This window comes from Rana temporaria, chromosome 6, assembly GCF_905171775.1.
Source record: "Rana temporaria chromosome 6, aRanTem1.1, whole genome shotgun sequence".
In the NCBI taxonomy this organism is placed as follows: domain Eukaryota; kingdom Metazoa; phylum Chordata; class Amphibia; order Anura; family Ranidae; genus Rana; species Rana temporaria.
In genome coordinates, this window is record NC_053494.1 from 205,895,980 (window position 1) to 205,920,553 (window position 24,574).

The following is a 24,574-nucleotide window of genomic DNA, read 5'->3' on the forward strand; positions in this document are numbered from 1 at the left end:
GTGGCGGCTCTATGAAGTCATATCAGGATATGACAAGTCACCTGCACACCAACAATGTATTCTTTGTGTCATAAATGGGGAGATTAATTTTCACATCTCCAATCAGAGATTTCACTGAGACCGGTCCTGGGCTCACCAGCTGCGGGCCTTATCCACGGCACCATAAAACTATTAAAAGAACATTTACTAAAGGTTGCAATTTCCCAGTAACCGATGTCACATCGGATGGAGAGAGGAACGGAGAGGAGACTTATTAAATACAGATCGATATGGTCATTTCTGCTCTGATAATGCTACAAAAGAATAATAGCAGTTGGTTAATTGTGGGCTATAAACTGAGGAATTATAATAAAACAACAGAGGAAAAACTAACACATAAACAACACTGTAAATCAGAAGGGGACACAATATAACAAATAAACCGTTCATACTATAATAACCATCTTGTGGCTTCTGGTTCTGTATTGTAACTATATCTATAGGCACATAAAAAGATTACATTTAAATGAAAAAGTATGGATATCTACTAGATATGATAAATAGATATGATAGATATGATAGATAGATAGATAGATAGATAGATAGATAGATAGATAGATAGATAGATAGATAGATAGATAGATAAATTGTGTGTACTAGATCAAATATCCTGTTTATTCTGGCTTGATATTGTATAGCTATATCTGCAACCTAGTTATATAAAAGATATATGAAAATAAATCTTTATTTAGAAGATAATAAAAAATAATTTTAATTAGCAGATAGCAAGCATATAACAGATAGATAGATAGATAGATAGATAGATAGATAGATAGATAGAGATAAAATAGATAGATAGATAAATAGATAATATAAATACAATACATAAAATAGACGTGGATTGAGAAAAAGTTAGGTTTATAAATAGATAGATTGATGGATAGAGAGATGTATAGATTATATAAATACAATACATAAAATAGATGTGGATTAAGAAATAGGTCAATAATTAGATGAATAGTTATATAGATAGATAACATTGGATAGATAGATAGATAGATAGATAGATAGATAGATAGATAGATAGTAAACATAATACATAAATAATAAGTTGATTGAGAAATAGATCTATAATTAGATAGATAGATGGATGGATAGATAGATAGATAGATACAATTAGAAAAATATGGAAAGATAGATCAAATGTGGATTGAGAAATAGATATAGATACATTAGATAGATAAAGCGATAGATGGATATAAATTAGATAGATAGATAAATATATAGATAATATACTACATATAATATATGTGGATTGAGAAATAGATGAACAGACAGATAGATAGATAGATAGATAGATAAATTATATAAATACAATACATAAAATAGATGTGGATTGAGAAATAGGTCAATAATTAGATAAATAATTATATAGATAGATAGCTAATAAACATAATACATAAAAAAGAAGTTGATTGAGAAATAGATCTATAATTAGATAGATAGATAGATAAAATTTGAAAAAGATGGAAAGATAGATCAAATGTGGATTGAGAAATAGATATAGATACATTAGATAGATAAAGCGATAGATGAATATAAATTAGATAGATAGATAAATAGATAGATAATATACTACATATAATATATGTGGATTGAGAAATAGATGAACAGATAGATAGATAGATAGATAGATAGATAGATAGATAGATAGATAGATAGATAGATGATATAAATACAATACATAGATGTGGATTGAGAAATATATAGATATATACATTAGATAGATAAATATATAGATATATATAAATTAGATAGATAGATAGATAGATACAATTAGATAGATAAAATTAGATAGATAGATAATACATATAATACAAAAAAAACATGTCGATTGAGAATTAGTTATAGATACATTAGATAGATAAAGAGATATATAGATATGCATTAGATAGATAGATAAATTAGATAGATAGATAGATAGATAGATAGATAGATAGATAGATAGATAGATAGATAGATAGATAATATACTACATATAATAGATGTGGATTGAGAAATAGATGAACAGATAGATAGATAGATAGATAGATAGATAGATAGATAGATAGATAGATAGATAGATAGATAATATAAATACAATACATAAAATAGATGTGGATTGAGGAATGGGTGTATAATTAGATAGATAGATAGATAGATAGATAGATAGATAGATAGATAGATAGATAGATAGATAGATAGATAGATAGATAGATAGATACAATTAGAAATATAGATAGATAGATAGATAGATAGATAGATAGATAGATAGATAGATAGATAAAATTAGATAGATAGATAACAAATATAATACATAAAATAGATGTGGATTGAGAAATGGATAGCTAGCTATAGACACATTAGATAGATAAAGAGATAGATAGATATAAATTAGATGGATAGATAGATAGATAAATAATTTACTACATATAATAGATGTGGATTGAGAAATAGATGAACAGATAGGTAGATAAACAGGCAGATATAGATAATAATATTTATATTAATAGCTAACAATAGATACATAAGATACACATAACAATAGAAAAGATAAACAGACAATTTGGTTTGAATGCTGTAGAAATTCAGCCTATATTAGAAAATAAACATTTTACTGTCCATAAACGTTTGTTTCCTTCATAAACCAAATACAGCCGCATAATACACGGATAATACACGGATACACTTGTGACATCATTCATCATTCTCAGAATAACATAAAGATGTCCTCTATTGTCACATGTATCCGAATCACATAACGTGTCTTTGTGAGATTAGGTGTGTATTTCACTACAGCAACACCCCAAAAACAAACACATTTTTATATATTTTACATATATGCACTTATTATTGTGAGGTAGAAAAAGAGAGAGCAAAAAAAGGAAGAGAGAAAATTAAAAATTTGAATAAATAAAGAGAGAGAGAGAGAGAGAGAGAGAGAGAGAGAAATGGAGGAATAGAGGGTGGGATAGAGAGAAAAGCAGATATAAACAGATATAAAGTGGGTTGGAGAGAGAGAGGGAGAGAGAGATTAATTGCTGGTTCACATCACAAAAACGCATATCAGATCCGCTTTTGCATGCGCTTTTTTTTTTTTAAACATTCAATTTTTTATTTAGTTATCAGAACATAAAATAACAACGTTTTAAAATAACAAATACAGTTTAAAAATAACAAATACATTTTTAAAATAACAAAAACAATGCATGCACGTTTTTAACATGTTCCTGTGTGTTTTGATGTGTTTTTAGTTGGATTCCAGATGCTTTTTTTCCCCTTTTTTCCCGTTTCTTTCCCACTGTACTGACGTCTGGTGCATTTTTGATGTGTTCCAGTGCATTTTTGATGCGGTTTTACAGTCCAGTACAGTCCAGTGCGAGAAAAATGCAGCATGTTCTACTTTTTTGTGTGAATTATTGGGAAACATATAAACTACTTTCCATGTGTTTTTGATGCAAAGATAAAATGCACTGGACTGCATGTGGTGTGAACTGGCCTGGAGGGAGATGAAGAGAGATGGAGGAGAAAGGGGAGAAAAGGAGAGAGGAAAAGATAAAAATATAGAAAGAACGAAAGAAAAAAAAAAGAAAGAGAGAGAGAAAGAAAGAGAAATAAAGAGAGAGCAAGAGAAAGAAAGAGAGAGAGAGTGAGAGCGAGAAAGAAAGAAAGAAAGAAAGAAAGAAAGAAAGAAAGAAAGAAAGAAAGAAAGAAAGAAAGAAAGAAAGAAACTCACTGCACTGTTGTGAATTATGCCATTGGAAACCATGAAAACTACTTCCCATGTGTTTTTGATGCAAAGATAAAATGCACTGGACTGCATGTGGTGTGAACTGGCCCGGAGGGAGAAAGAGTTTTGATGGAGGAGAAAGGGGAGACAGGGAGAGAGGAAAAGATAAAAATATAAAAAAAAAAGAAAGGGAAAGAGAGAGAAAAAGTAAGAAAGAAAGAGAGAGAAAGCGAGAGAGAGAGAGAGAGAGAGAGAGAGAGAGAGAGAGAGAGAAAGAAAGAGAGAAAGCGAGGAAGAGAAAGCAAGAGAGAGAGCGAGAGAAAGAAGGAAAGAGAGAGAGAGAGAGAGAGAGAGAGAGAGAAAATGAAAGAGAGAGAGAGAACAAGAGAAAAAAAGAGAGAGCGAAGGAGAGAGAATGAAAGAAAGAGAAAAAAGGAGGAAAGAAAGGGAAAGAGAGAGAGAGAGAAAGAAAGAGAGAAAAAAGGAAGAAACTGACTGCGCTGGTGTGAATTATGCTATTGCAAACTATATAAACTACTTTCCATGTGTTTTTGATGCAAATATAAAATGCACTGGACTGCATGTGGTGTGAACTGGCCCGGAGGAAGAAAGAGAGAGATGGAGGAGAAAGGGGAGACAGGGAGAGAGGAAAAGATAAAAATATAGAAAGAACGAAAGAAAAGAAAGAGAGAGAGAAAGAAAGAAAGAGAAAGAGAGAGAAAGAGAGAGAAAGAAAGAGAGAGAAAGAAAGAGAGCGAGATGGAGAAAAAAAGAGAGAGCAAGAGAGAGAGAGAAAGAAAGAAAGAAAGAAAGAGAGAAAGCGAGAGAGAGAAAGAAAGAGAGCGAGAGAGAGAGAGGAAGAGAGAGAGCGAGAGGGAGAAAAAAAGAAAGAGAGAGAGCAAGAGAGATAGAGAGAGAAAAAAAGAGAGAAAGCGAGAGAAAGAAAGAAAGAAAGAGAGCAAGAGAGAGAAAGAAAGAAAGAAAGAAAGAAAGAAAGAAAGAAAGAGAGAAAACAAGGAAGAAACTGACTGCACTGGTGTAAATTATGCCATTGGAAACCATATAAACTACTTTCCATGTGTTTTTGATGCAAAAATAAAATGCACTCGACTGCATGTGGCGTGAAGTGGCCCGGAGGGAGAAAGGTATCCGTTTATGAAGCTGTGAAAAATATTCAATGCTACATTCTCCGGGATTGTTCTCCTCTCAGTGCCAGTTTATGAAGTGGTGTAGATCTCTTCTCCTTTTGTGAAGTGATCTACAAACACTTCAATCAGTGGAGAACAGTCCCTGATACTGGAATCTGGTGAGACATAACGAGATTACAATACCAGAAATTCACCAAAACACAGAGGTGTCTGTTTATAAATTATCACTGCTCAGTACACAGACAGACGGCCCACCTCATGTTACAGTAATAAAATAAATAGTCCCCCTACATAATATATATATATCTACACATAAATATGACAGGGGGAGGACATGGTTACTGTCTTGGGGGGTCTGATAGAGGAAGTCAAAAATCTTCCTCCTTCCCCCAGGATTCTCTCTTCGCTCCCTGATTCACCACCTCTGAGCTGGTGAATCGGGAGTGTGAATTCTGACACAGATCGCCCGTGAACGAAAAGAAAGGAAGAAAAAAAGAACAAAAGAAAGAGATGAAGAAAAAAAAGAAAGAAAGAAAAAGATGAAGGGAGAAAGAAAGAAACAAAGATAGATAGGAGGGAGTAAGAAATGGAAAAGAAAGAAAAAATGAGACGAAGGAGGAAATAAAGAAAGTAAGAAAGAAAGAAAGAAAGAAAGAGATGAAGGGAGAAATGAAGGGAGAAAGAAAGAAAAAAAGGAAAGCAATGAAGAAAAAAAGAAAAAATTAAGGGAGAAAGAAAGAAAGAAAGAAAGAAAGAAAGAAAGAAAGAAAGAAAGAAAGAAAGAAAGAGAAAGAGATGAAGGGAGAAGATGAAGAAATAAAGAAAGAATGAGATGAAAGGAGAAGGAAAGAAAGAAGGAAAGAAAGAGATGAAGGGAGAAAGAATAAAAAACAAAGATGAAGGGAGAAAGAGATAAAGAAAGAAATAAAGAAAGAAGGAAAGAAAGAAAGAGAAAGAAAGAAAGAAAGAGAAAGAAAGAAAGAAAGAAAGAAAGAAAAAAAGGAAAGCAATGAAGAAAGAAAGAAAAAATTAAGGGAGAAAGAAAGAAAGAAAGAAAGAAAGAAAGAAAGAAAGAAAGAAAGAAAGAAAGAAAGAGATGAAGGGAGAAGATGAAGAAATAAAGAAAGAATGAGATGAAAGGAGAAGGAAAGAAAGAAGGAAAGAAAGAAAGAGATGAAGGGAGAAAGAAAGAAAAACAAAGATGAAGGGAGAAAGAGATGAAGAAAGAAAGAAAGAGAAAGAAAGAAAGAAAGAAAGAAAGAAAGAAAGAAAGAAAGAAAGAAAGAAAGAAAGAAAGAAAGAAAGAAAGAAAAAAAAGAAAAAGGAAAGCAATGAAGAAAGAAAGAAAAAATGAAGGGAGAAAGAAAGAAAGTGAAAGAGATGAAGGGAGAAGATGAAGAAATAAAGAAAGAATGAGATGAAAGGAGAAGGAAAGAAAGAAGGAAGTAAAGAAAGAAATAGATGAAGGGAGAAAGAAAGAAAAACAAAGATGAAGAAAGAAATAAGGAAAGAAAGAGAAAGAAAGAAAGAAAAAAAGGAAAGCAATGAAGAAAGAAAGAAAAAATGAAGGGAGAAAGAAAGAAAAACAAAGATGAAGGGAGAAAGAGATGAAGAAAGAAAGAATGAGCTGAAGATGAAGAAAGAAAGAAAAAAGAAAGAAAATGAGAAAGAAAGAAAGAAATGTAGAAAGGAAAAAAGGAAAGAGATGAAGGGATAAAGAGATGAAGAAATAAAGAAAGAAATAAAGGGAGAAAGAAAGAAAGATGAAGGGGGAAAGAGATAAAGAAAGAAAGAAAGAAAGAGAGAGAGAGAGAGAGAGAGAGGGCGATAGAGAGAATGGGAAAGTAGGAAGAAAGACAGGGAAAGAGGGAGAGAGATGGGGAAGAAAAAAAAAGTAAGAGAGTAGAAAAAAAGAGAGAGATTTGGGCAATTTATTTGAGAACATTTGCTTTTTACAATAAGTTCTTCCTAGCCAGTTCCAGTGGAACTACAAATCCCAGCCAGCCTGCCCATTGGGATTATTTTAGGTTGCCTCCTGGCACATTCCCCCAGAAGGGAAGAGGTGACAAGTTCAATGCAATCCATTTCCATGAAAGAAGGGTTTTGTGTTGCAGGCTCCCTGCTGCTGTGACCTCCCTTCCTGCTGACACAACCTCATTCATTGCTCACTAGACATAGAAGGAAAGAAATATTTAAATGACTTTGTGGGGAGGGCGGAGCCTCAAATGAGTGGCTAATTAGATCATTAGTGAACTGTCACACTTCCACTTAACTTTAGTAGTGAAGGAGGGAGGAGGGGGGGGGGGGGTAGACAACTCTCTGAGGACCAATCAGAATCCGGGAGCCAGGTCCAGGACTTGGGAAGTAGATGAAAGAACTGACACAGAGGCAGAACAAGCAGAGGAGGTGACAACAAGGATCAGACGCTGACACAACTCCCTACAGCAAAGGAAGGAACTTTTCCTCAATTGGGGGAATTTGGGATAAAGCGGAAGGACTGCATACAAGAGACACTTACCACCACACTTACCTCCTGCAGAAATGTATGAATAACTGCAACCTTTCCCACAGCTCAGCAGTGAGCCAAAGAGCTTGCAATCTTTCTGTAAGCGAATAGACACCTGCAAGAAGTTGACCTCAGGACCCCCAGCCTCCTTCCTCCAGCCATGCAGAAAGGAACGGACAATTCCCAGAAGTTCAGAATTGATGCCCTCCTGGCAGAAGACCACCCCCGCCTGGTACCTCACCACCAAGGCAGAGAGACTGTACTGACCCCATCCACCCCTTTATCACAAATGTACTCCAAGGCAAGTTACCTGCCCCTGCATGGGCTGTACCCGGCACCATTCTACCACCTGCCCACCCTGGGCACCGGGCACCCCCACTTCCCCTATGGTGGATTCACGGGGGTCCCTGCCCCAGAGCACATCAAGGCCACCTCATTGCCCCTGGAGCACTGGCTGAGAGCTGGACTGCTGCTACACCGGGGACCCGAACTGCACCGTGAGTACCAAAAAGTGGGGAGCGTGTTCCATGGTGGGGAGCGTGTGCCATGGTGGGGCGCGTGTGCCATGGTGGGGAGCGTGTGCCATGGTGGGGAGGGTGTGCCATGGTGGGGAGCATGTGCCATGGTGGGGAGCGCTGGGCATGGTGGGGAGGCTGTGCCATAGTGGGGAGGCTGTGCCATGGTGGTGAGTGTGTGCCATGGTGGGGAGCATGTGCCATGGTGAGAGGGTGTGCCATGGTGGGGGGCGTTGGGCATAGTGGGGAGGCTGTGCCATGGTGGGGAGGGTGTGCCATAGTGGGGGGGCTGTGCCATGGTGGGGAGCGTGTGCCATGGTGGGAGGGTGTGCCATGGTGGGGAGCATGTGCCATGGTGGGGAGGGAGTGACATAGTGGGGAGGCTGTGCCATGGTGGGGTGGGTGTGCCATGGTGGGGAGGCTGTGCCATGGTGGGGAGGCTGTGCCATGGTGGGGAGCGTGTGCCATGGTGGGAAGGGAGTGCCATGGTGGGGAGCGTGTTCATGGTGGGGAGGGTGTGCCATGGTGGGGAGCGTGTGCCATGGTGGGGAGGGTGTGCCATGGCGGGGAGGGTGTGCCTACAATGGCATTAGTCTGATTTTCAATCAGTGGTATTCCTGAGGCTGCACAGCTGACAGATTCAAGGGGTACTCCTGACCATACACTATGCAATCTGATTGTATAATCTCCATTAGATCAACTGTGTATTGCAAGGACATGCCTGATTGGATACAGGTTATTTAGGTGTACATAGAATTTGTAAATATACAGGAGATTGTACAATCAGATTGTATATTGTATACCTGGCCACAGATTGTTTTTTTTTTCCTTCAGTTGCCTGAAGGAAAAAAAAACGAGCCAGTCACTCCATCCCCACAATTGAGGCGGAGAGAGAAATCCTCTCCGCTGAGACATTGGGGGTTGATTTACTAAAGGCAAATAGAATGTGCACTCTACAAGTGTGGTTTCTCCAGAGCTTAGTAAATGAGGGAAAGCTTCACTTTACAAGGAGTAACCAATCACACGCAAGGAAAATAAAAAGAAACAGCACTTTTGCTTGCGCACGATTGGATGATGGAAGTCAGCAGAGCTTCCCCTCATTTACTAATCTCGGAAGCAACTGCACTTTGCAGAGTGCACAGTCTATTTGCCTTTAGTAAATCAGCCCCTTAGCATTCTGACAACGGGAGGAGTCTGCAAGAAAAAAATTGCCAACATTCCCGTTAAGTCGCTTCTTTGGAGCGGACACATATGGATCAAAATTTGGCTGGTCCCTGCTGAACTAGCCGAATTGTGATCCATCTGTGGCCAGCTTATTGCCAAATTTAAGTTGACTGTGAATGCAATTTGTTGGCACCCTCAACAAAGGTAGTGAAATCTTAGCTGGACATACAATAGAGGATCTAATTGTACAATATCTGTCCAATCCCATGTAAGCCACCACATGTACAATATCTGTCCAATCCCATGTAAGCTCACCACATGTACAATATCTGTCCAATCCCATGTAAGCTCACCACATGTATAATATCTGTCCAATCCCATGTAAGCTCACCACATGTTACCATATGATTGTACGATATCCTTTGGCTCTCCCAAAAACTAGATAGCCTGCTGACTGGATACAGATTGATTGGATTGTTTAGGTAGGCTCTCATATGACATAGTGCTAGTAAACCTAAAGCTGATTGTCCAAAGATCGCTAGATCTACTAAAATTAATATGAGGATACACCTAAATATTCCATTGAGTTTCTATCCAGACAGGCCCTTGTACCACATAGTTTATAGTAGAGCTAAAGGTGATTGTACAATTAGATTGTATAGTGTGTGGTCAGCTTTAGGCCCCGTACACACGTCCGAGGAACTCGACGGGCAAAACACATCGTTTTGCTCGTCAAGTTCCTTGTGAAGCCACCGAGGATCTCGGGGAGCCACGTTTCCTCATTGACTAACGAGGAAATAGAGAACATGGGGCCAAATCCTCAAAAGAGATACGACGGAGTAACTGCTGTTACTCCGTCGTGTCCCTGTTCCTAACTATGGAACTGATCCACAGAATCAGTTTTCCATAGTTAGGACGAAGATCCGACATGTGTAATTGAATTACACTGCCGGATCTTAGGATGCAGTACCGCATCCGCCGCTGGGGGCATTTCGCGTCGAAATGCCGCCTCGGGTATGCAAATTAGGACTTACGGAGATCCACGAAGCTTTTCAGCTTCGTTTTTTCTCCGTACGTTTTATTTTGCAAACGCAAAATTAGGGCTGCTTTTACAAGGTGTAAACTGTTTACACCTTGTAAAAACAGACCTTTCTTGCTCGCGACGCGATTTTTTTTAAATTTAAAAAAAAAATTTTGGCGCAGTATCTTTTTTTTACCCGACGCAACTTTATTGTCCCGTCGCAATCCACAAAGCCCGACGTAACGTAATTTCGCGCTATGCACGTCGGGAAAATGACGTGCATGTGCAGTACGGCCGGCGCGGGAGCGCGCCTCATTTAAATGGGAATCGCCCCCTGGAGAAGAGGAACGCCTTGCGCCGGCCGGATTTAAGTTACACCGCTCAAAATTTCTAGGTAAGTGCTTTGTGGATCGGGCACTTAGTTAGAGATTTTGCGGCGGTGTAACTTAAATGGAAAAAGTTACGTTGCGCCGGGCTTTTGAGGATTAGGCCCTTGTTCTCTATATAGCCCGACTCTATATAGATCCTCGTCGGCTTCCTCGGCCAAAAGTGTACACACGGCCCGGGTTTCTCGGCAGAATACGGCTCCGATCGAGTTTCTGGCTGAATTCTGCCGAGAAACTCGGTCGTGTGTGTACGGGGCCTTAGGCCCCATACACACGACCGAGTTTCTCTGCAGAATTCAGCCAGAAACTCGATCGGAGCTGGATTCTGGCGAGAAACTCGGTCGTGTGTACACTTTTCAGCGAGGAAGCCGACGAGGAACTCGTCGGGCCGAAAAGAGAACATGTTCTCTATTTTCTCGTTAGTCAATGGGAAAAGTCGGCCCGCCGAGTTCCTCGGCGGCTTCCACACTGAACTCGACGAGGAACTCGATGTGTTTGGCACGTCGAGTTCCTCGGTCGTGTGTACGGGGCTTTAGAGTTAAAGGGGTTGTAAAGGTTTGATATTTTTTTTTTTTTAAATAACAAACATGTTATGTACTTACCTCCACTGTGCAGTTCGTTTTGCACAGAGTGGCCCCCGATCCTCCTGTTCTGGGGTCCCTCAACGGCTCTGTCAGCTCCTCCCCGCTTCAGATAACCCCCTCTGGGAAGCTCTCTCCCAAGGGGGTTACCTTGCGTGCGCGATTCCGTGTCCTGCAATCGTGGTCCATAGCCACCAATTACGGGACTTGGCTCCGCCCCCAGCATCATTGGATTTGATTAACAGCAGCGCGAGCCAATGGCTGCGCTGCTATCAATCTATCCAATGAAGAGCCGAGAAGCCCGGGCAGAGGAAGAGCGTCCTCTCGATTCGGGACTTTCCAGGGCTCAGGTAAGTAAAACGAGGGGGGGGGGGGAGGGGCGGTTATCGTTGGATGTTTTTTTCACCTTAATGCATAGAATGCATTAAAGTGAAAAAACATGAACCTTTCCAACCCCTTTAACAAAAGGATGTAATACGAGGAAATAAGCTAAACAATAATTAGCATCAAGTCACTCAGACTTTTGCTCTACATCAATAATTGTAGATCTACTGTATAGGAGATTGTACATTCAGATTGTATAGAGCAATAGTCTCCAAACTGCGGCCCTTTGGTTAACTTTGTCTGGCCCTTGAAGCACAATTCCACCAACACCAACAATTGGGCATCATTCTTCCCACCAACACCAACAATGGGGCATAATTCCTCCCACCAACACCAACAATGGGGCATAACTCCTCCCACCAACACAACCAATGGGCCTTAATTCCTGCCACTAACACCACCAATGGGGCATAATTCCTCCCACCAACACCAACAATGGGGCATAATTCCTCCCACCAACACCAACAATGGGGCATAATTCCTCCCACCAACACCAACAATTGGGCATAATTCCTCCCACCAACACCAACAATTGGGCATAATTCCTCCCACCAACACCAACAATGAGGCATAATTCCTCCCACCAACACAACCAATGGGCCTTAATTCCTCCCACCGACACCAACAATGGGGAATAATTCCTCCCACCAACACCAACAATGGGGCATAATTCCTCCCACCAACACCACCAATGGGGCATAATTCCTCCCACCAACACCAACAATGGGGCATAATTCCTCCCACCAACACCAAGAATTGGGCATAATTCCTCCCACCAACACCACCAATGGGGCATAATTCCTCCCACCAACACCACCAATGGGCCTTAAATACTCCCACCAACACCAACATTTGGGCATAATTCCAGCCCCCCTAAACTGTCTCTTTGTTTAGAAAATTTGGAGACCCCTAGTATAGAGCAGTGGTTGTCAATTTATGAGTTAAAAGGGGTCTGAAAAGGCCCCCGATATCATCAAAAGTTTGCACATAATGTTCAATATATGTGATGCTGGAGAGGAGACTGTCAGACTGCAGACCTCATAGAGGAAAATGGGGATCAGAGATGAGGACAGGATACATTGGTGGTGGGGAGATGCTGCAGAAGACAATAGGAAACTGGGAACATGTTACATAAGGCTGGTAGAGATCAATACTATCACCCTAACCAATGTTCCCACTACAGACTGCTGAGCTCTGAGGGCCGCACATCACATACCAAAGGGCCACATGCAACTCTGGGACCGCAGATTGGGCACCAGGGGTATAGTGTATGGTCAGCCTTAGAATCCTTTACAAATAAAAGTTTAAATGTCAGCAAAGTAAAAAAGCTTAAAGCGGAACTTCAGTAATTTTTTCATCTTTCCATCTAATAAATCTTCTGCCCTTGTTGTTGTTTTAACTTTGTACAGTATAGTAAAAGATTATTTTTCTGCCAGTAAATACCTTATACAGCCCACTTCCTGTTTCCTGTCTGGTCATTAGCCTAGGCTTATGACATCATGCACAGCTCTCTCTCTCTCTCTCACTCTCGTGAAGCCTCGTACACACGACTGAGGAACTCGAGGGGTGAAACACATCTTTTTCCTCGTCGAGTTCCTTGTTAGGCTGCCGAGGAACTCGACAGGGCAAGTTTCTCCATTCCCGTCGAGGAAAAAGAAGACATGCTCTCTTTTTGGCTCGACGGGATCCTCGACAGTTTCCTCGTCAAAAAATGTACACACGACCGGTTTCCTCTGCAAAAAAAAATCCCAGCAAGTTTCTTGCTGGTTTTGCCGAGAAACTCGCTCGTGTGTACGAGGCCTGAAGCCTCGTACACACGACCGAGGAACTCGACGGGCGAAACACATCGTTTTCCTTGTCGAGTTCCTTGTTAGGCTGTCGAGGAACTCGACAAGGCAAGTTTCTCCATTCCCGTTGAGGAAAAAGAAGACATGCTCTCTTTTTGGCTCGTCGGGATCCTCGACAGTTTCCTCGTCGAAAAATGTACACACGACCGGTTTCCTCCGCAAAAAAAAAATCCCAGCAAGTTTCTTGCTGGTTTTTGCAGAGAAACTCGGTCGTGTGTACGAGGCCTTAGGCCTCGTACACACGGCCGAGGAACTCGACGTGCCAAACACATCGAGTTCCTCGGCCAGTTCAGTCCTGGAGCCGCCGAGGACCTCGGCGGGCCGAGTTCTCCCATAGAACAACGAGGAAATAGAGAACATGTTCTCTATTTCCTCGCCGAGCTCCTCGTCGGCTTCCTCGGCCGAAAGTGTACACACGGCCGGGTTTCTCGGCAGAATTCAGCCAGAAACTCGGTCGTAAGCTGAATTCTGCCGAGGAAACTGGTCGTGTGTACGGGGCCTAAGTGTATCCCGTGTCCGCATAGGCGTGCGCACAGGGTGTGCCAGATGTGCCAAGGCACACCCTAATCACCCCGTGCAAACTGCAATTGTAATTTTCACAGTAAACAATGCATTTTTATAGCATTTTTTGCTGTGAAAATGACAATGCTCCCAAAAATTTGTCAAAAGTGTCCGATGTGTCCGCCATAATGTCACAGTCACGAAAAAAATCGCTGATCGCCGCCATTATAAGTAAAAAAAAAAAAAATTAATAAAAATGCAATAACACTATCCCCTATTTTGTAAACGCTATACATTTTGCACAAAACAATTGATAAACGCTTATTGCGATTTTTTTTACCAAAAATATGTACAAGAATATATATCTGCCTAAACTGAGGAAAAAAAAAATTGATATCTTTTTTTGGGGGATATTTATTACAGCAAAAAGTAAAAAATATTGATTTGTTTTCAAAATTGTCGCTCTATTTTTGTTTATAGCGCAACAAATAAAAACCGCAGAGGTGATGAAATACCACCAAAAGAAAGCTCTATTTGTGGGGAAAAAAGGACGCCAATTTTGTTTGGGAGCCACGTCGCACGACCGTGCAATTGTCAGTTAAAGCGACGCAGTGCCGAATCGCAAAAACTGGCCAGGTCCTTTACCTGCGTAATGGTCCGAGTCTTAAAGCGGGGGTTCACCCTTAGAGGGCACATTTCCCCCTTAGATTCCTGCTCGTTTTTACTAGGGGAATCGGCTATTTATTTTAAAATATGATCCGTACTTACCCGTTTACGAGATGCATGCTCTCCGTCCCTTCCGGGTATGGGTCTTCGGGAGTGGGCGTTCCTTCTTGATTGACAGTCTTCCGAGAGGCTTCCGACGGTCGCATCCATCGCGTCACGATTTTCCGAAAGAAGCCGAACGTCGGTGCGCAGGCGCAGTATAGAGCCGCACCGACGTTCGGCTTCTTTCGGCTACGAGTGACGCGATGGATGCGACCGTTGGAAGCCTCTCGGAAGACTGTCAATCAAGAAGGAACGCCCGCTCCCGAAGACCCATACCCGGAAGCGACGGAAGAAGATGCAGCTCGAAAACGGGTAAGTACGGCTCATATTTTAATACAAATAGCCGATTCCCCTAGACCGAACGAGCAGGAAGCTAAGGGGAGAAATTTTTTTTTTTATAAATGGGTGAACTCCCGCTTTAAGTGGTTAAAGGGGTTGTAAAGGTAAAAACAAAATCCCTAAATAGCTTCCTTTACCTTAGTGCAGTCCTCCTTCACTTACCTCATCCTTCCATTTTGCTTTTAAATGTCCTTATTTCTTCTGAGAAATCCTCACTTCCTGTTCTTCTGTCTGTAACTCCACACAGTAATGCAAGGCTTTCTGCCAGGTGTGGAGAAAGCCTCTTGAGGGGGGCGAGCAGGAGTGTCAGGACGCCCACTAACACACAGCTCCTTTCTCTATCTGCAAAGTAGAGAGTGTCCTGACACTCCTGCTCGCCCCCTCCCCCCTAAAGAGGCTTTTTCCACACCAGGGAGAAAACCCCGCAGTACTGTGTGGAGTTACAGACAGAAGAACAGGAAGTGAGGATTTCTCAGAAGAAATAAGGACATTTAAAAGCAAAATGGAAGGATGAGGTAAGTGAAGGAGGACTGCACTAAGGGAAAGGAAGCTATTTAGGGAAAACATGTTTTACCTTTACAACCCCTTTAAGTGTGTTTTATATATTTTTGGGGATATATGTCATTATTTAGAGCGCAGCTCCCATCGTGTACCTATTCTGTTTGTGTGTGTCTCATGTTGAGCCGCAGCTGCGTTCAGAGGTCAGGATACGGCGCAGTTATCTTTTTGCACAAATTAGTTTACATTTGGAGAATTGCACCCAAAATATCTCTATTATCTTTAAAGTAAAGGTTTCCTCAAGCAAACAAAGGTGAGTACAAATAAGTGTAAGGTTCTTCTCTTCCGAATTTCCAAAGAACTTGAATTATTGCCAATGGTGATATCAGAAAGTAAATATATAACGGCGGTATCTGATGGAACAGAGCCAATATTTAACACAAAACAGAATGCATGTTATGTCATATCGGTGTATAGTGCAGTGATCCATAATTGGACACTTTTTTGTACAAGTGCATAAATAAATCCTCAGTTTTATATATGGAATTAAAGGTGATGGGCCAGATTCACAAAGAGATACGACGGTGTATCTACAGATACACCATCGTATCTCTGACTTACACTGGTCCTATCTATGCGCCTGATTCATAGAATCAGATACGCATAGATAGGACTAAGATCTGACAGTGTTACACTGTGTTACACTGTCGGATCTTATTTTCGATTTAAAAATGGCGCTGGGGGCGTTCCCGCTGATTTACCTTGAATAATATGTAAATCAGCGAGATACGCAAATTCACGAATGTACGCGGACCCGTCGCAGTGTTCTTACGTCGTTTCCGTAGCGGCTTTCCCGTCGTATACTTACCCCTGCTTTTATCAGGCGCAGCCAATGTTAAGTATAGCCGGCGTTCCCGCGTCGAATTTGAATTTTCTAACGTCGTTTGCGTACGCCGATTCACAAACACGCGCGTCGCAAGTCACGCTCACGTCGAAACCACTGACGTCCTAGTGACGTCAGTGGGAGCAATGCACGCCGGGAAATTCCCCGGACGGCGCATGCGCATTTAAATCGGCGCGGGAACGCGCCTGATTTAAATAGTACACTCCCCCTAGCCGCGGAATTTGAATTCCACCGGGGGATTTAGGATCCGCCGCCGCAAGTTTGGAGGTAAGTGGTTTGTGAATTAGCCACTTGCCTCTCAAACTTGCGGGAGCGGATCTTAAATCACGTAGATCGAGCGGATCTATAGATCCGCTGATCTACGTGAATCTGGCACGATGTTTGATTAAATGCTCCAGGCATGTCTATCTCATGCTCAAGATAGCAGTCGCAGTAAAAGACCTCTGGGTAGATTCACGTACAATTGCCTAAATTTAGGACGGCCTAGCCTAGCCTGTTTAGGCTACACCGCCGTAAATTAGTTAGGCTAGTAGTGATTCACAAACCACTTACCTGCTAATCTACGGCGGTGTAGCCTAAAACGAGCGGGCGTAAGGGCGCCTAATTCAAATTGCTTGGAGGGGGGCGGGTTGTATGGAAATGAGGCTTGACCTCACGTTTTTTGACGTTTTTTGACACTGCGCATGCGCCGGGCGACTACATTTCCCAGTGGGCATTGCGGCTAAGTACGTCGTACGGGCCTATTGATTTCGACGTGTACGTAAACGACGTAAATCCCGATTCGCGGACGACTTGCGCAAACGACGTAAAAAATTCGAACCTTGTGGCGGGAACGGCGGCCATACTTAACATTGTTATTCCACCTCATAGATGGAATAACTTTAGGCGGCCTATCCCTTACGGAAACGACGTAAGGCGACGGTGTAGGCCTGGCGTTCGTTCGTGAATCGGTGTATCCCCTCATTTACATAATCTACGCCAGCCGCAATGGAAGCGCCATCTAGCGGCCAACAGAAACATTGCAAGCTAAGATAGAACGGCGCAAGTCGGCCTATCTTAGCTTTGTTTAAGCGTATCTCTGTTTGAGAATACACTTAAACAAATGCCGGCGTAGATTCAGAGTTAGGTCGGCTTATCTACTGAGAAGCCGGCCTAACTCTTTGTGAATCTACCTATATGTTTACACTAGTGCAGTGGCGTCACTAGGGTTGGTGTCACCCGGTGCGGTAAAACATGGTGTCACCCCCCCTCTGTCTAGGCTGCCCAGCACCAAGCAGGCAGTGCACGGGCACGGGGCGCACCCCAAACCAGCCCCTGTAAATGATAGTATAGGGCAGTATAGTGGCAGGTTAGGGTAGTATAGAGTGGTATAGTGGCAGGTTGCTGTAGTGGGGTGGTATAGGACAGGTTAAGGTGGTATAGGGCATGTTGGGGTGATATAGTGTAGTTTGGGGTGGTATAGGGCAAGTTAGGGTTGCAAAGGGCAGGTTGGGGTGGTATAGGGCAAGTTAGGGTGGTACAGGGCAGGTTGGGGTGGTATAGTGCAAGTTAGGGTGGCATAGGGCAAGTTGGGATGGCATGGGAAAGGTTGGGGTGGTACAGGGCAAGTTAGGGTGGCATTGGGCAGGTTGGGGTAGTATAGGGCAAGTTATGGTGGCATAGGGCAGATTTTGAGCGGGACTGCGACATTACGCCGGAAAAATCTCACACTAAGTGACACTTTTTGGGGACCAGTGACACCAATACAGTGATCAGTGCTAAAATAAATGCACGGTCACTGTATAAACGACACCGGCAGGGAAGGGGTTAACATCAGGGGCGATCAAAGCTACCCCACCATCAGAAGTTAAGTCCCCCACTTTCCCTTATATCACAGTGCACCTCCCTTTCCTTATGCTGCTGCTGGGAAGAAGCTGGATGCATTGCTTGAAAGCGGAAAGTAAGGGTCTGGAGTAGGACCAGAGGAAGGCTGGAGCTCTCCTGCAGCTGCAGGAGAGGTGGGAGGGCCACATGAAATGGCCTGGAGGGCCAGATTCGGCCCCCGGGCCTTGTGTTTGACACCTGTGATGTACAGGTACGTGATTTTGCGCTTAAGGGCCGCCCTGCCACAGTATATGTACGTGGGGCGGTCCTTAAGTGGTTAAAGAGGATATACTGTATTCTTTTTTTCTAATGATTGTACTTTGTAAAAAGATTATTTGATGATAAGATTGTCACATTACATAGTTGCATAGTAGACGAGTCCATCAAGTCCAACCTATGTGTGTGATTATATGTCAGTATTACATTGTATATCCCTGTATGTTGTGGTTGTTCAGGTGCTTATCTAATCGTTTCTTGAAACCATCGATGCTCCCCGCTGAGACCACCGCCTGTGGAAGGGAATTCCACATCGGTTGTCGGCTCCATCCACTCTGATGCTCTGGGATGGCGGGTCAGGATCCGCCATCCCAGAGCATGAGGTCGCAGGCCACATTAGAGGGGTTCCGTGGGCCACAGGTTGAGCACCCCTGCTCTAAACACCGTGTAGAGAACTGGGGCTTCTAAACACTGTGTAGTAGGCAAGGGGGCCTCTGCATCTTGTCAAAGGTAGGGGCCTCTGAACACTGTGCGCTTTGCAAGTGTCGTTGCCATAGGTGTGCGCAGCCTATTGCATTAGGGTGTGCACCCCAAAGCTCCAACACATATGCGTTACCGGCCTCTTCCCCGCTGTCCATCCTAAAACAATGTGAGAAAGGGGGAGCAAGGGAGCACATGGGGGACCTGGGCAACAGAAGGAAGAGGAACAGGGAAAGGAGGGGTGGCATATATTAGTACCGATCCCCTATATATTTTTCTCCTGTGACAGCTGAATGCTGACAAAAGGGAGAGGAGGAGAAGCCTACTTTCAGCTGCTGCAGGAGTAAAATACAGATCGGTTCCACTAAATTCCACCCTCGCCGCCTCTCCTGTCCAGGTTCTGAGGATCGGCAAAGAAGAATTGCGGTTTACCTGTCACCTGCCCACCATTGACAGGTTGCCAAACCCAGGATTAGGGTGTGCCCAGGCACACCCCATGCGCACGCCTATGGTCTTTGCTCCAGAGCTTAGTAAATGAGCGGAAGCTCAATCGACTACCGTCATCCAATCATGTGCAAGCAAAAATTCTGTTTTTTAGATTTCCCCTGTATTAGCCGGATTCAGGTAGTGCGGCGTATGTTTAAGCCGGCGTAACGCATCCCATTTGCACTACGCCGTCGTAACATAGTGAGGCAAGTACAGTATTCACAAAGCACTTGCTCCGTAAGTTACGTCGGCGTAGCGCAAATGGGCCGGCGTAACCCCGCCTAATTCAAAGTAGGCATGTAGTGGGCGGGCGACATTTAAATTAACCTTGACCCCATGTAAATGAGGGCCGTTCGTACGGCGCATGCGCGCACATGCTCAGAATCACGTTGCAAATACTCCCTACGTAACGTCGTCGGCTCAATGCTTTCGACGTGAACGTAACCTACGCCCAGCCCCATTCACGTATGCTTACGCAAACAACGTAAAATGCGACGGCTATTCCGTCGTCCATACCTTGCATGGGCTGCGCCATCTTTTTGGTGGTTTATCTTTATGCCAGGGTATGTCTTACGTAAACGGCGTATCTTACTGCGACGGGCGTACGTACGTTCGTGAATCGGCGTATCTTGCTCATTTACATATTCGACGCGTAAATCAACGGAAGCCCCCTTGCGGCCAGCGTAAATATGCACCCTAAGATGCGACGGCGTAGGAGACTTACGTCGGTCGTATCTTGGCCAAATTTAAGCATATCTGGTTTCCAGAATACGCTTAAATATACGATGGCACGCATTCGGACTTACGACGGCGTATCTACTTGCAACCCCTATGTAGTAAGTTGCTCGCTCCGAAACACTGGAGAATATCGGCGCTCCGCTGTGCTGTGATGTGTGAGGAGGTTGCCGAGCATTGTTAGAATTTATCTCTGATTCAAGTTAATGGCTCTCCAGGGAGCCAACAATGAGCAGCCCTTGTTCCTCAGCTGATAATCAATTCGGACAAATGTCAACAGTTTAAGTCAGAGTCCCTGAGGAGGTCAGGGGGGGAAGCTCAGGAGGTCAGAAGACACTCTACATCCACCATTCTTTGTATATAGAGGAATGTCAGGAACAGACGTAGCACCAGACTTCATGTGGAACATATCACCTATGTATCCCATCTAATTCCTTCACTTCTATATACCAGGCCAGGCCAGGTCTTGTCACCCAAACTTTCTGCCTCGTATACGCGACCGAGGAACTTGTCGGAAAAGACACATCGTTTTCCTCGACGAGTTCCTTGTTAAGCCTCGTACACACGACCGAGAAACTCGCCGGGCGAAACACATCGTTTTGCTCGTCGAGTTCCTTGTGAAGCCGTCGAGAAACTCGGCGAGCCAAATTTCTCCATTCCCATCAAGGAAATAGAGAACTTGCTCTCTTTTTGGCTCGTTGAGTTTCTCGACAGTTTCCTCGACGAAAATGTACACACGACCGGTTTCCTTGGCAAAAAAATATCTCCCAGCAAGTTTCTTGCTGGTTTTTGCAGAGAAACTCGGTCGCGTGTACGAGGCCTTAGGCTTGTTGAGGAACTCGACAAGCTTGCTTTGCGTACACACGGTCAAGACCAAATCTCCTCGTTCTCAAACGCGGTGACGTACAACACATACAACGACAGGGGAAGTTCGATTCCACTGGCACAACCCTTGGGCCTGCTTTTGCTAATCTCATGTTACTGCGTGTTAAGTAAAAGTTTGGTAGGATACGATTTGCACTTTTCAGTCTGTTACAGCGTGACAAATGTGCTATCTCCATTACAAACACTACTTTTACCGAAGGTGCGCTCCCGTCTCATACTTTATTCTGAGCATGCGCAGGTTTCTTAGCATACACACGAACGTGTTTCTCGTCGAAAACCAGCCCGACGGAAAACACGACGAGGAAATTAAGACTCCCGTCGAGGAAAAAGAGAACTTGTTCTCTTTTTTTCTCGTCGAGATCCACGACAGTTTTCTCGATGAAAAACATACACACGACCGTCTTCCTCGGCAAAAAAGCTCTGCCACCAAGTTTCTTGATGGATTCTGTCGAGGGAAAACGGTCGTGTGTAGGAGGCCTTAGAGGCTCCTCTCTTCTTTTTTATACTCAGTTGTGACATGACACTACTCTTATATCAAGACATCGCTTGTATATCAAGGCAGACATTTTTAAAACATTTTGCTTGTCTTGCAAAACGCTCTCAAAACAAGTTACTCTCAAACCAAGGTTTTACTGTATATATATATATATATATATATATATATATATAAAATAATTTCTAAATGCACTCTTTGGCACAAGTCGTATTTTACATGTTAGGGTTGATTTACTAAAGGAAAATAGACTGCAGTCGCTCCAGAGCTTAGTAAATGAGGGGAAGCTTTGCTAACTTCCATCATCCAATCATGTGCAAGCAAAAATTTATTTTTTTTGTCTTTTTTTTAGCTTTGGGGATTCCCTGCAAAGTGAAGCTTTACATCAATTACTAAGTTCCCGGAGAAATTGCATTTGCAGAGCGCACAGTCTTTTTGCTTTTTATAAATCAATACTTTTATCTTTAGAGCGATGTGATTGTTGTGATACTCTTTCAGTCGCTGTAATGGGCACTTTTACTGACCTCACAGATAAGACAGTGTTTTTTTTTTGTTTTGTTTTTTTTGCCTTTCTTTTTCTGTATTTATAAACCATAAAAAAAAAGTTTGTATAAAAAAAATACCTTTTTATATTATTTTAGATCTTCATTAGTCACATTTATTTGGATATAATTGAGCCTGGTCTTGACAAATATATTGTAAATTAAACTAGTTTAATAAATATTTACATATACATAATACATATTAATATATTTGATATAATTACAATAAATATATTATAAAAAAAAATAATACATATTTTATATAATATAAAATTTTAAATAATATTTTATATAATTACAAAAAATATATTGTAAAAATATATTGTAAACATTTATAATACATATTAATATATTTACAATATATTTATTGTAATGATTGTAATGATATCAAATATATTAATATGTATTATGATTACAATAAATATATTGTAAACATATATAATACATATTAATATATTTGATATCATTACAATAAATATATTGTAAATATATTAATATGTTTTATATATGTTTGATATGATTACAATAAATATATTGTAAACATATATATCAAACATATATAATACATATTAATATATTTTATATAATTACAAAAAATATATTGTAAACATATATAATACATAATAATATATTTATTGTAATTATATCAAATATATTAATATGTATTATATATGTTTACAATATATTTATTGTAATCATATCAAACATATATAATACATATTAATATATTTTATATAATTACAATAAATATATTGTAAACATATAGAATACATATTTTTGTAAAACAAATCCTTTCATTTTTAAAAGTTAGTTTATTTATTGGCTGATTTTCTTTTGCTTTGTTTTAGAACGTTATTGTGTTTGTATCCCTTTAACAGTGTTGGCTAATAGATGTTTATAGGGATTGACTAAACAGTCATTTAACGAATGAACTCCTTTGATAGCAATAGATTGGATCAATCACGTTATCACTTTATTGTTTAGATAAATTGTTTAGATAAGTTATAAATCCAATTTGAATGAATGAATCGCTTTGCTGCCAGCATGTCCGCACCCCTTATGTACGGGCAATTAGAAGGTTTTTGGGATGCGGCCATTCGATGGAAAAATCATTTGTCCGTTTACTTGACATGGCTAAATTTGATTATTTTTTGTTTTGTAGACAGGTATGCGTGTGTGTGGGTTATATATAGTAATACAGTAAAACCTTGGTTTGCAAGCATAATTCGTTCCAGAAACATGCTTGTAATCCAAAGCACTTGTATATCAAAGCATTTTTTTTACAGGGTATAAAAGAGAAGAGAGGCACCCCTAAGTGTAGCAATAAGTTGCTAAATGTTGTACCTTCATTAAATGTAACCATATTGCTACACTTAGAGGCGACTCTCTTCTCTTTTATACTCAGTTGTGACATGACGCTACTCTTATATCAAGACATCGCTTGTATATCAACGCAAAATGTATTAATACATTTTGCTTGTCTTGCAAAACGCTCTCATACCAAGTTACTCTCAAACCAAGGTTTTACTGTATAGAGATGCTTCCTGTAACATATATTTAGACTTTTGCAGCCAAATTGGGATTATACCTCCTGTATATTTGTTATATGTTATCATTTACATAGTATAACTTAAAAAGAAATTCTTAATTTCTAAAATTTCTTAAATTCTATTGACATATTTGCTATTATTTTTTTTTTGTTTATTTACTTTTACAATCACTTTAATGCCTAATCACAATTTTACAATGTTGATATGTGTTAGGAAAACCTTACATATCATCACAACTACTTTGTGTATCCAGGTGAATTATACCTTGTATTTTTTCAGGACAAATTGGGCTTTCATTTAGTGGTAAATGGTAATGGATATCGCCTGATTTTTTGTTATTATTATCAAAGGAAAACTTGGCCAAAATAGTAAAAAAAAAAAATTATGGTAAAAGCAAGAAATATACAGCTAGATAAAAAAAAAATATATATATATATATATATATATATATATATATATATATATATATATATATATATATATATATATATATATATATATATATAATATATATATATATATATATATATATATATATATATATATATAAATTTTAATCTAGCTGTATATTTCTTGCTTTTACCATAATTTACAACCAAAGAATAACCCAAAATAAATTCTACTGCTCCTGGTGATCGCAGCGATACCACATATGTGTATTTTGCTGTTTGTACCTGTAGTATGGCCCAGAAACAATACTTTTTTTATCCTACCTAACTGACACTGATACTAATTTAAAAAGATCTTTTTTCATTTTGATTTTTAATTCTATACAAAATATACTGGCTTTTTCATTGACCCCGTACTTGACCTTTGAGCCTTACCTTGACACTAACACTAACCCTGGCAAACCTTGATCTAGTTATTTTTTTCTTTTATAATTGTTTTTATTTTTTTACACACATTTGATTGTTTATATCTTTGTCTCCTGCAAGAAGAGAAAGATACAATTTATCTTTCTCTTCATTCAGAAGAGGAAGTAAACACAGGGGCGAGCTCACAGTCACTGGGATA

General features: G+C 40.9%; 1 protein-coding gene across 1 annotated transcript in view; it reads left to right on the top strand.

Annotated features, from left to right (window-relative positions):
* Positions 1-6,796: 6,796 nt before the first annotated feature.
* LOC120944199 (motor neuron and pancreas homeobox protein 1-like) overlaps positions 6,797-24,574 on the top strand; it is a 47,731-nt gene continuing 29,953 nt past the window's right edge. Inside the window, exon 1 of the mRNA XM_040358151.1 lies at positions 6,797-7,899. Within this exon, the coding sequence (XP_040214085.1) occupies positions 7,563-7,899 (337 nt within the window). The 5' untranslated portion in view covers positions 6,797-7,562. The remainder of the gene's footprint in view (positions 7,900-24,574) is intronic.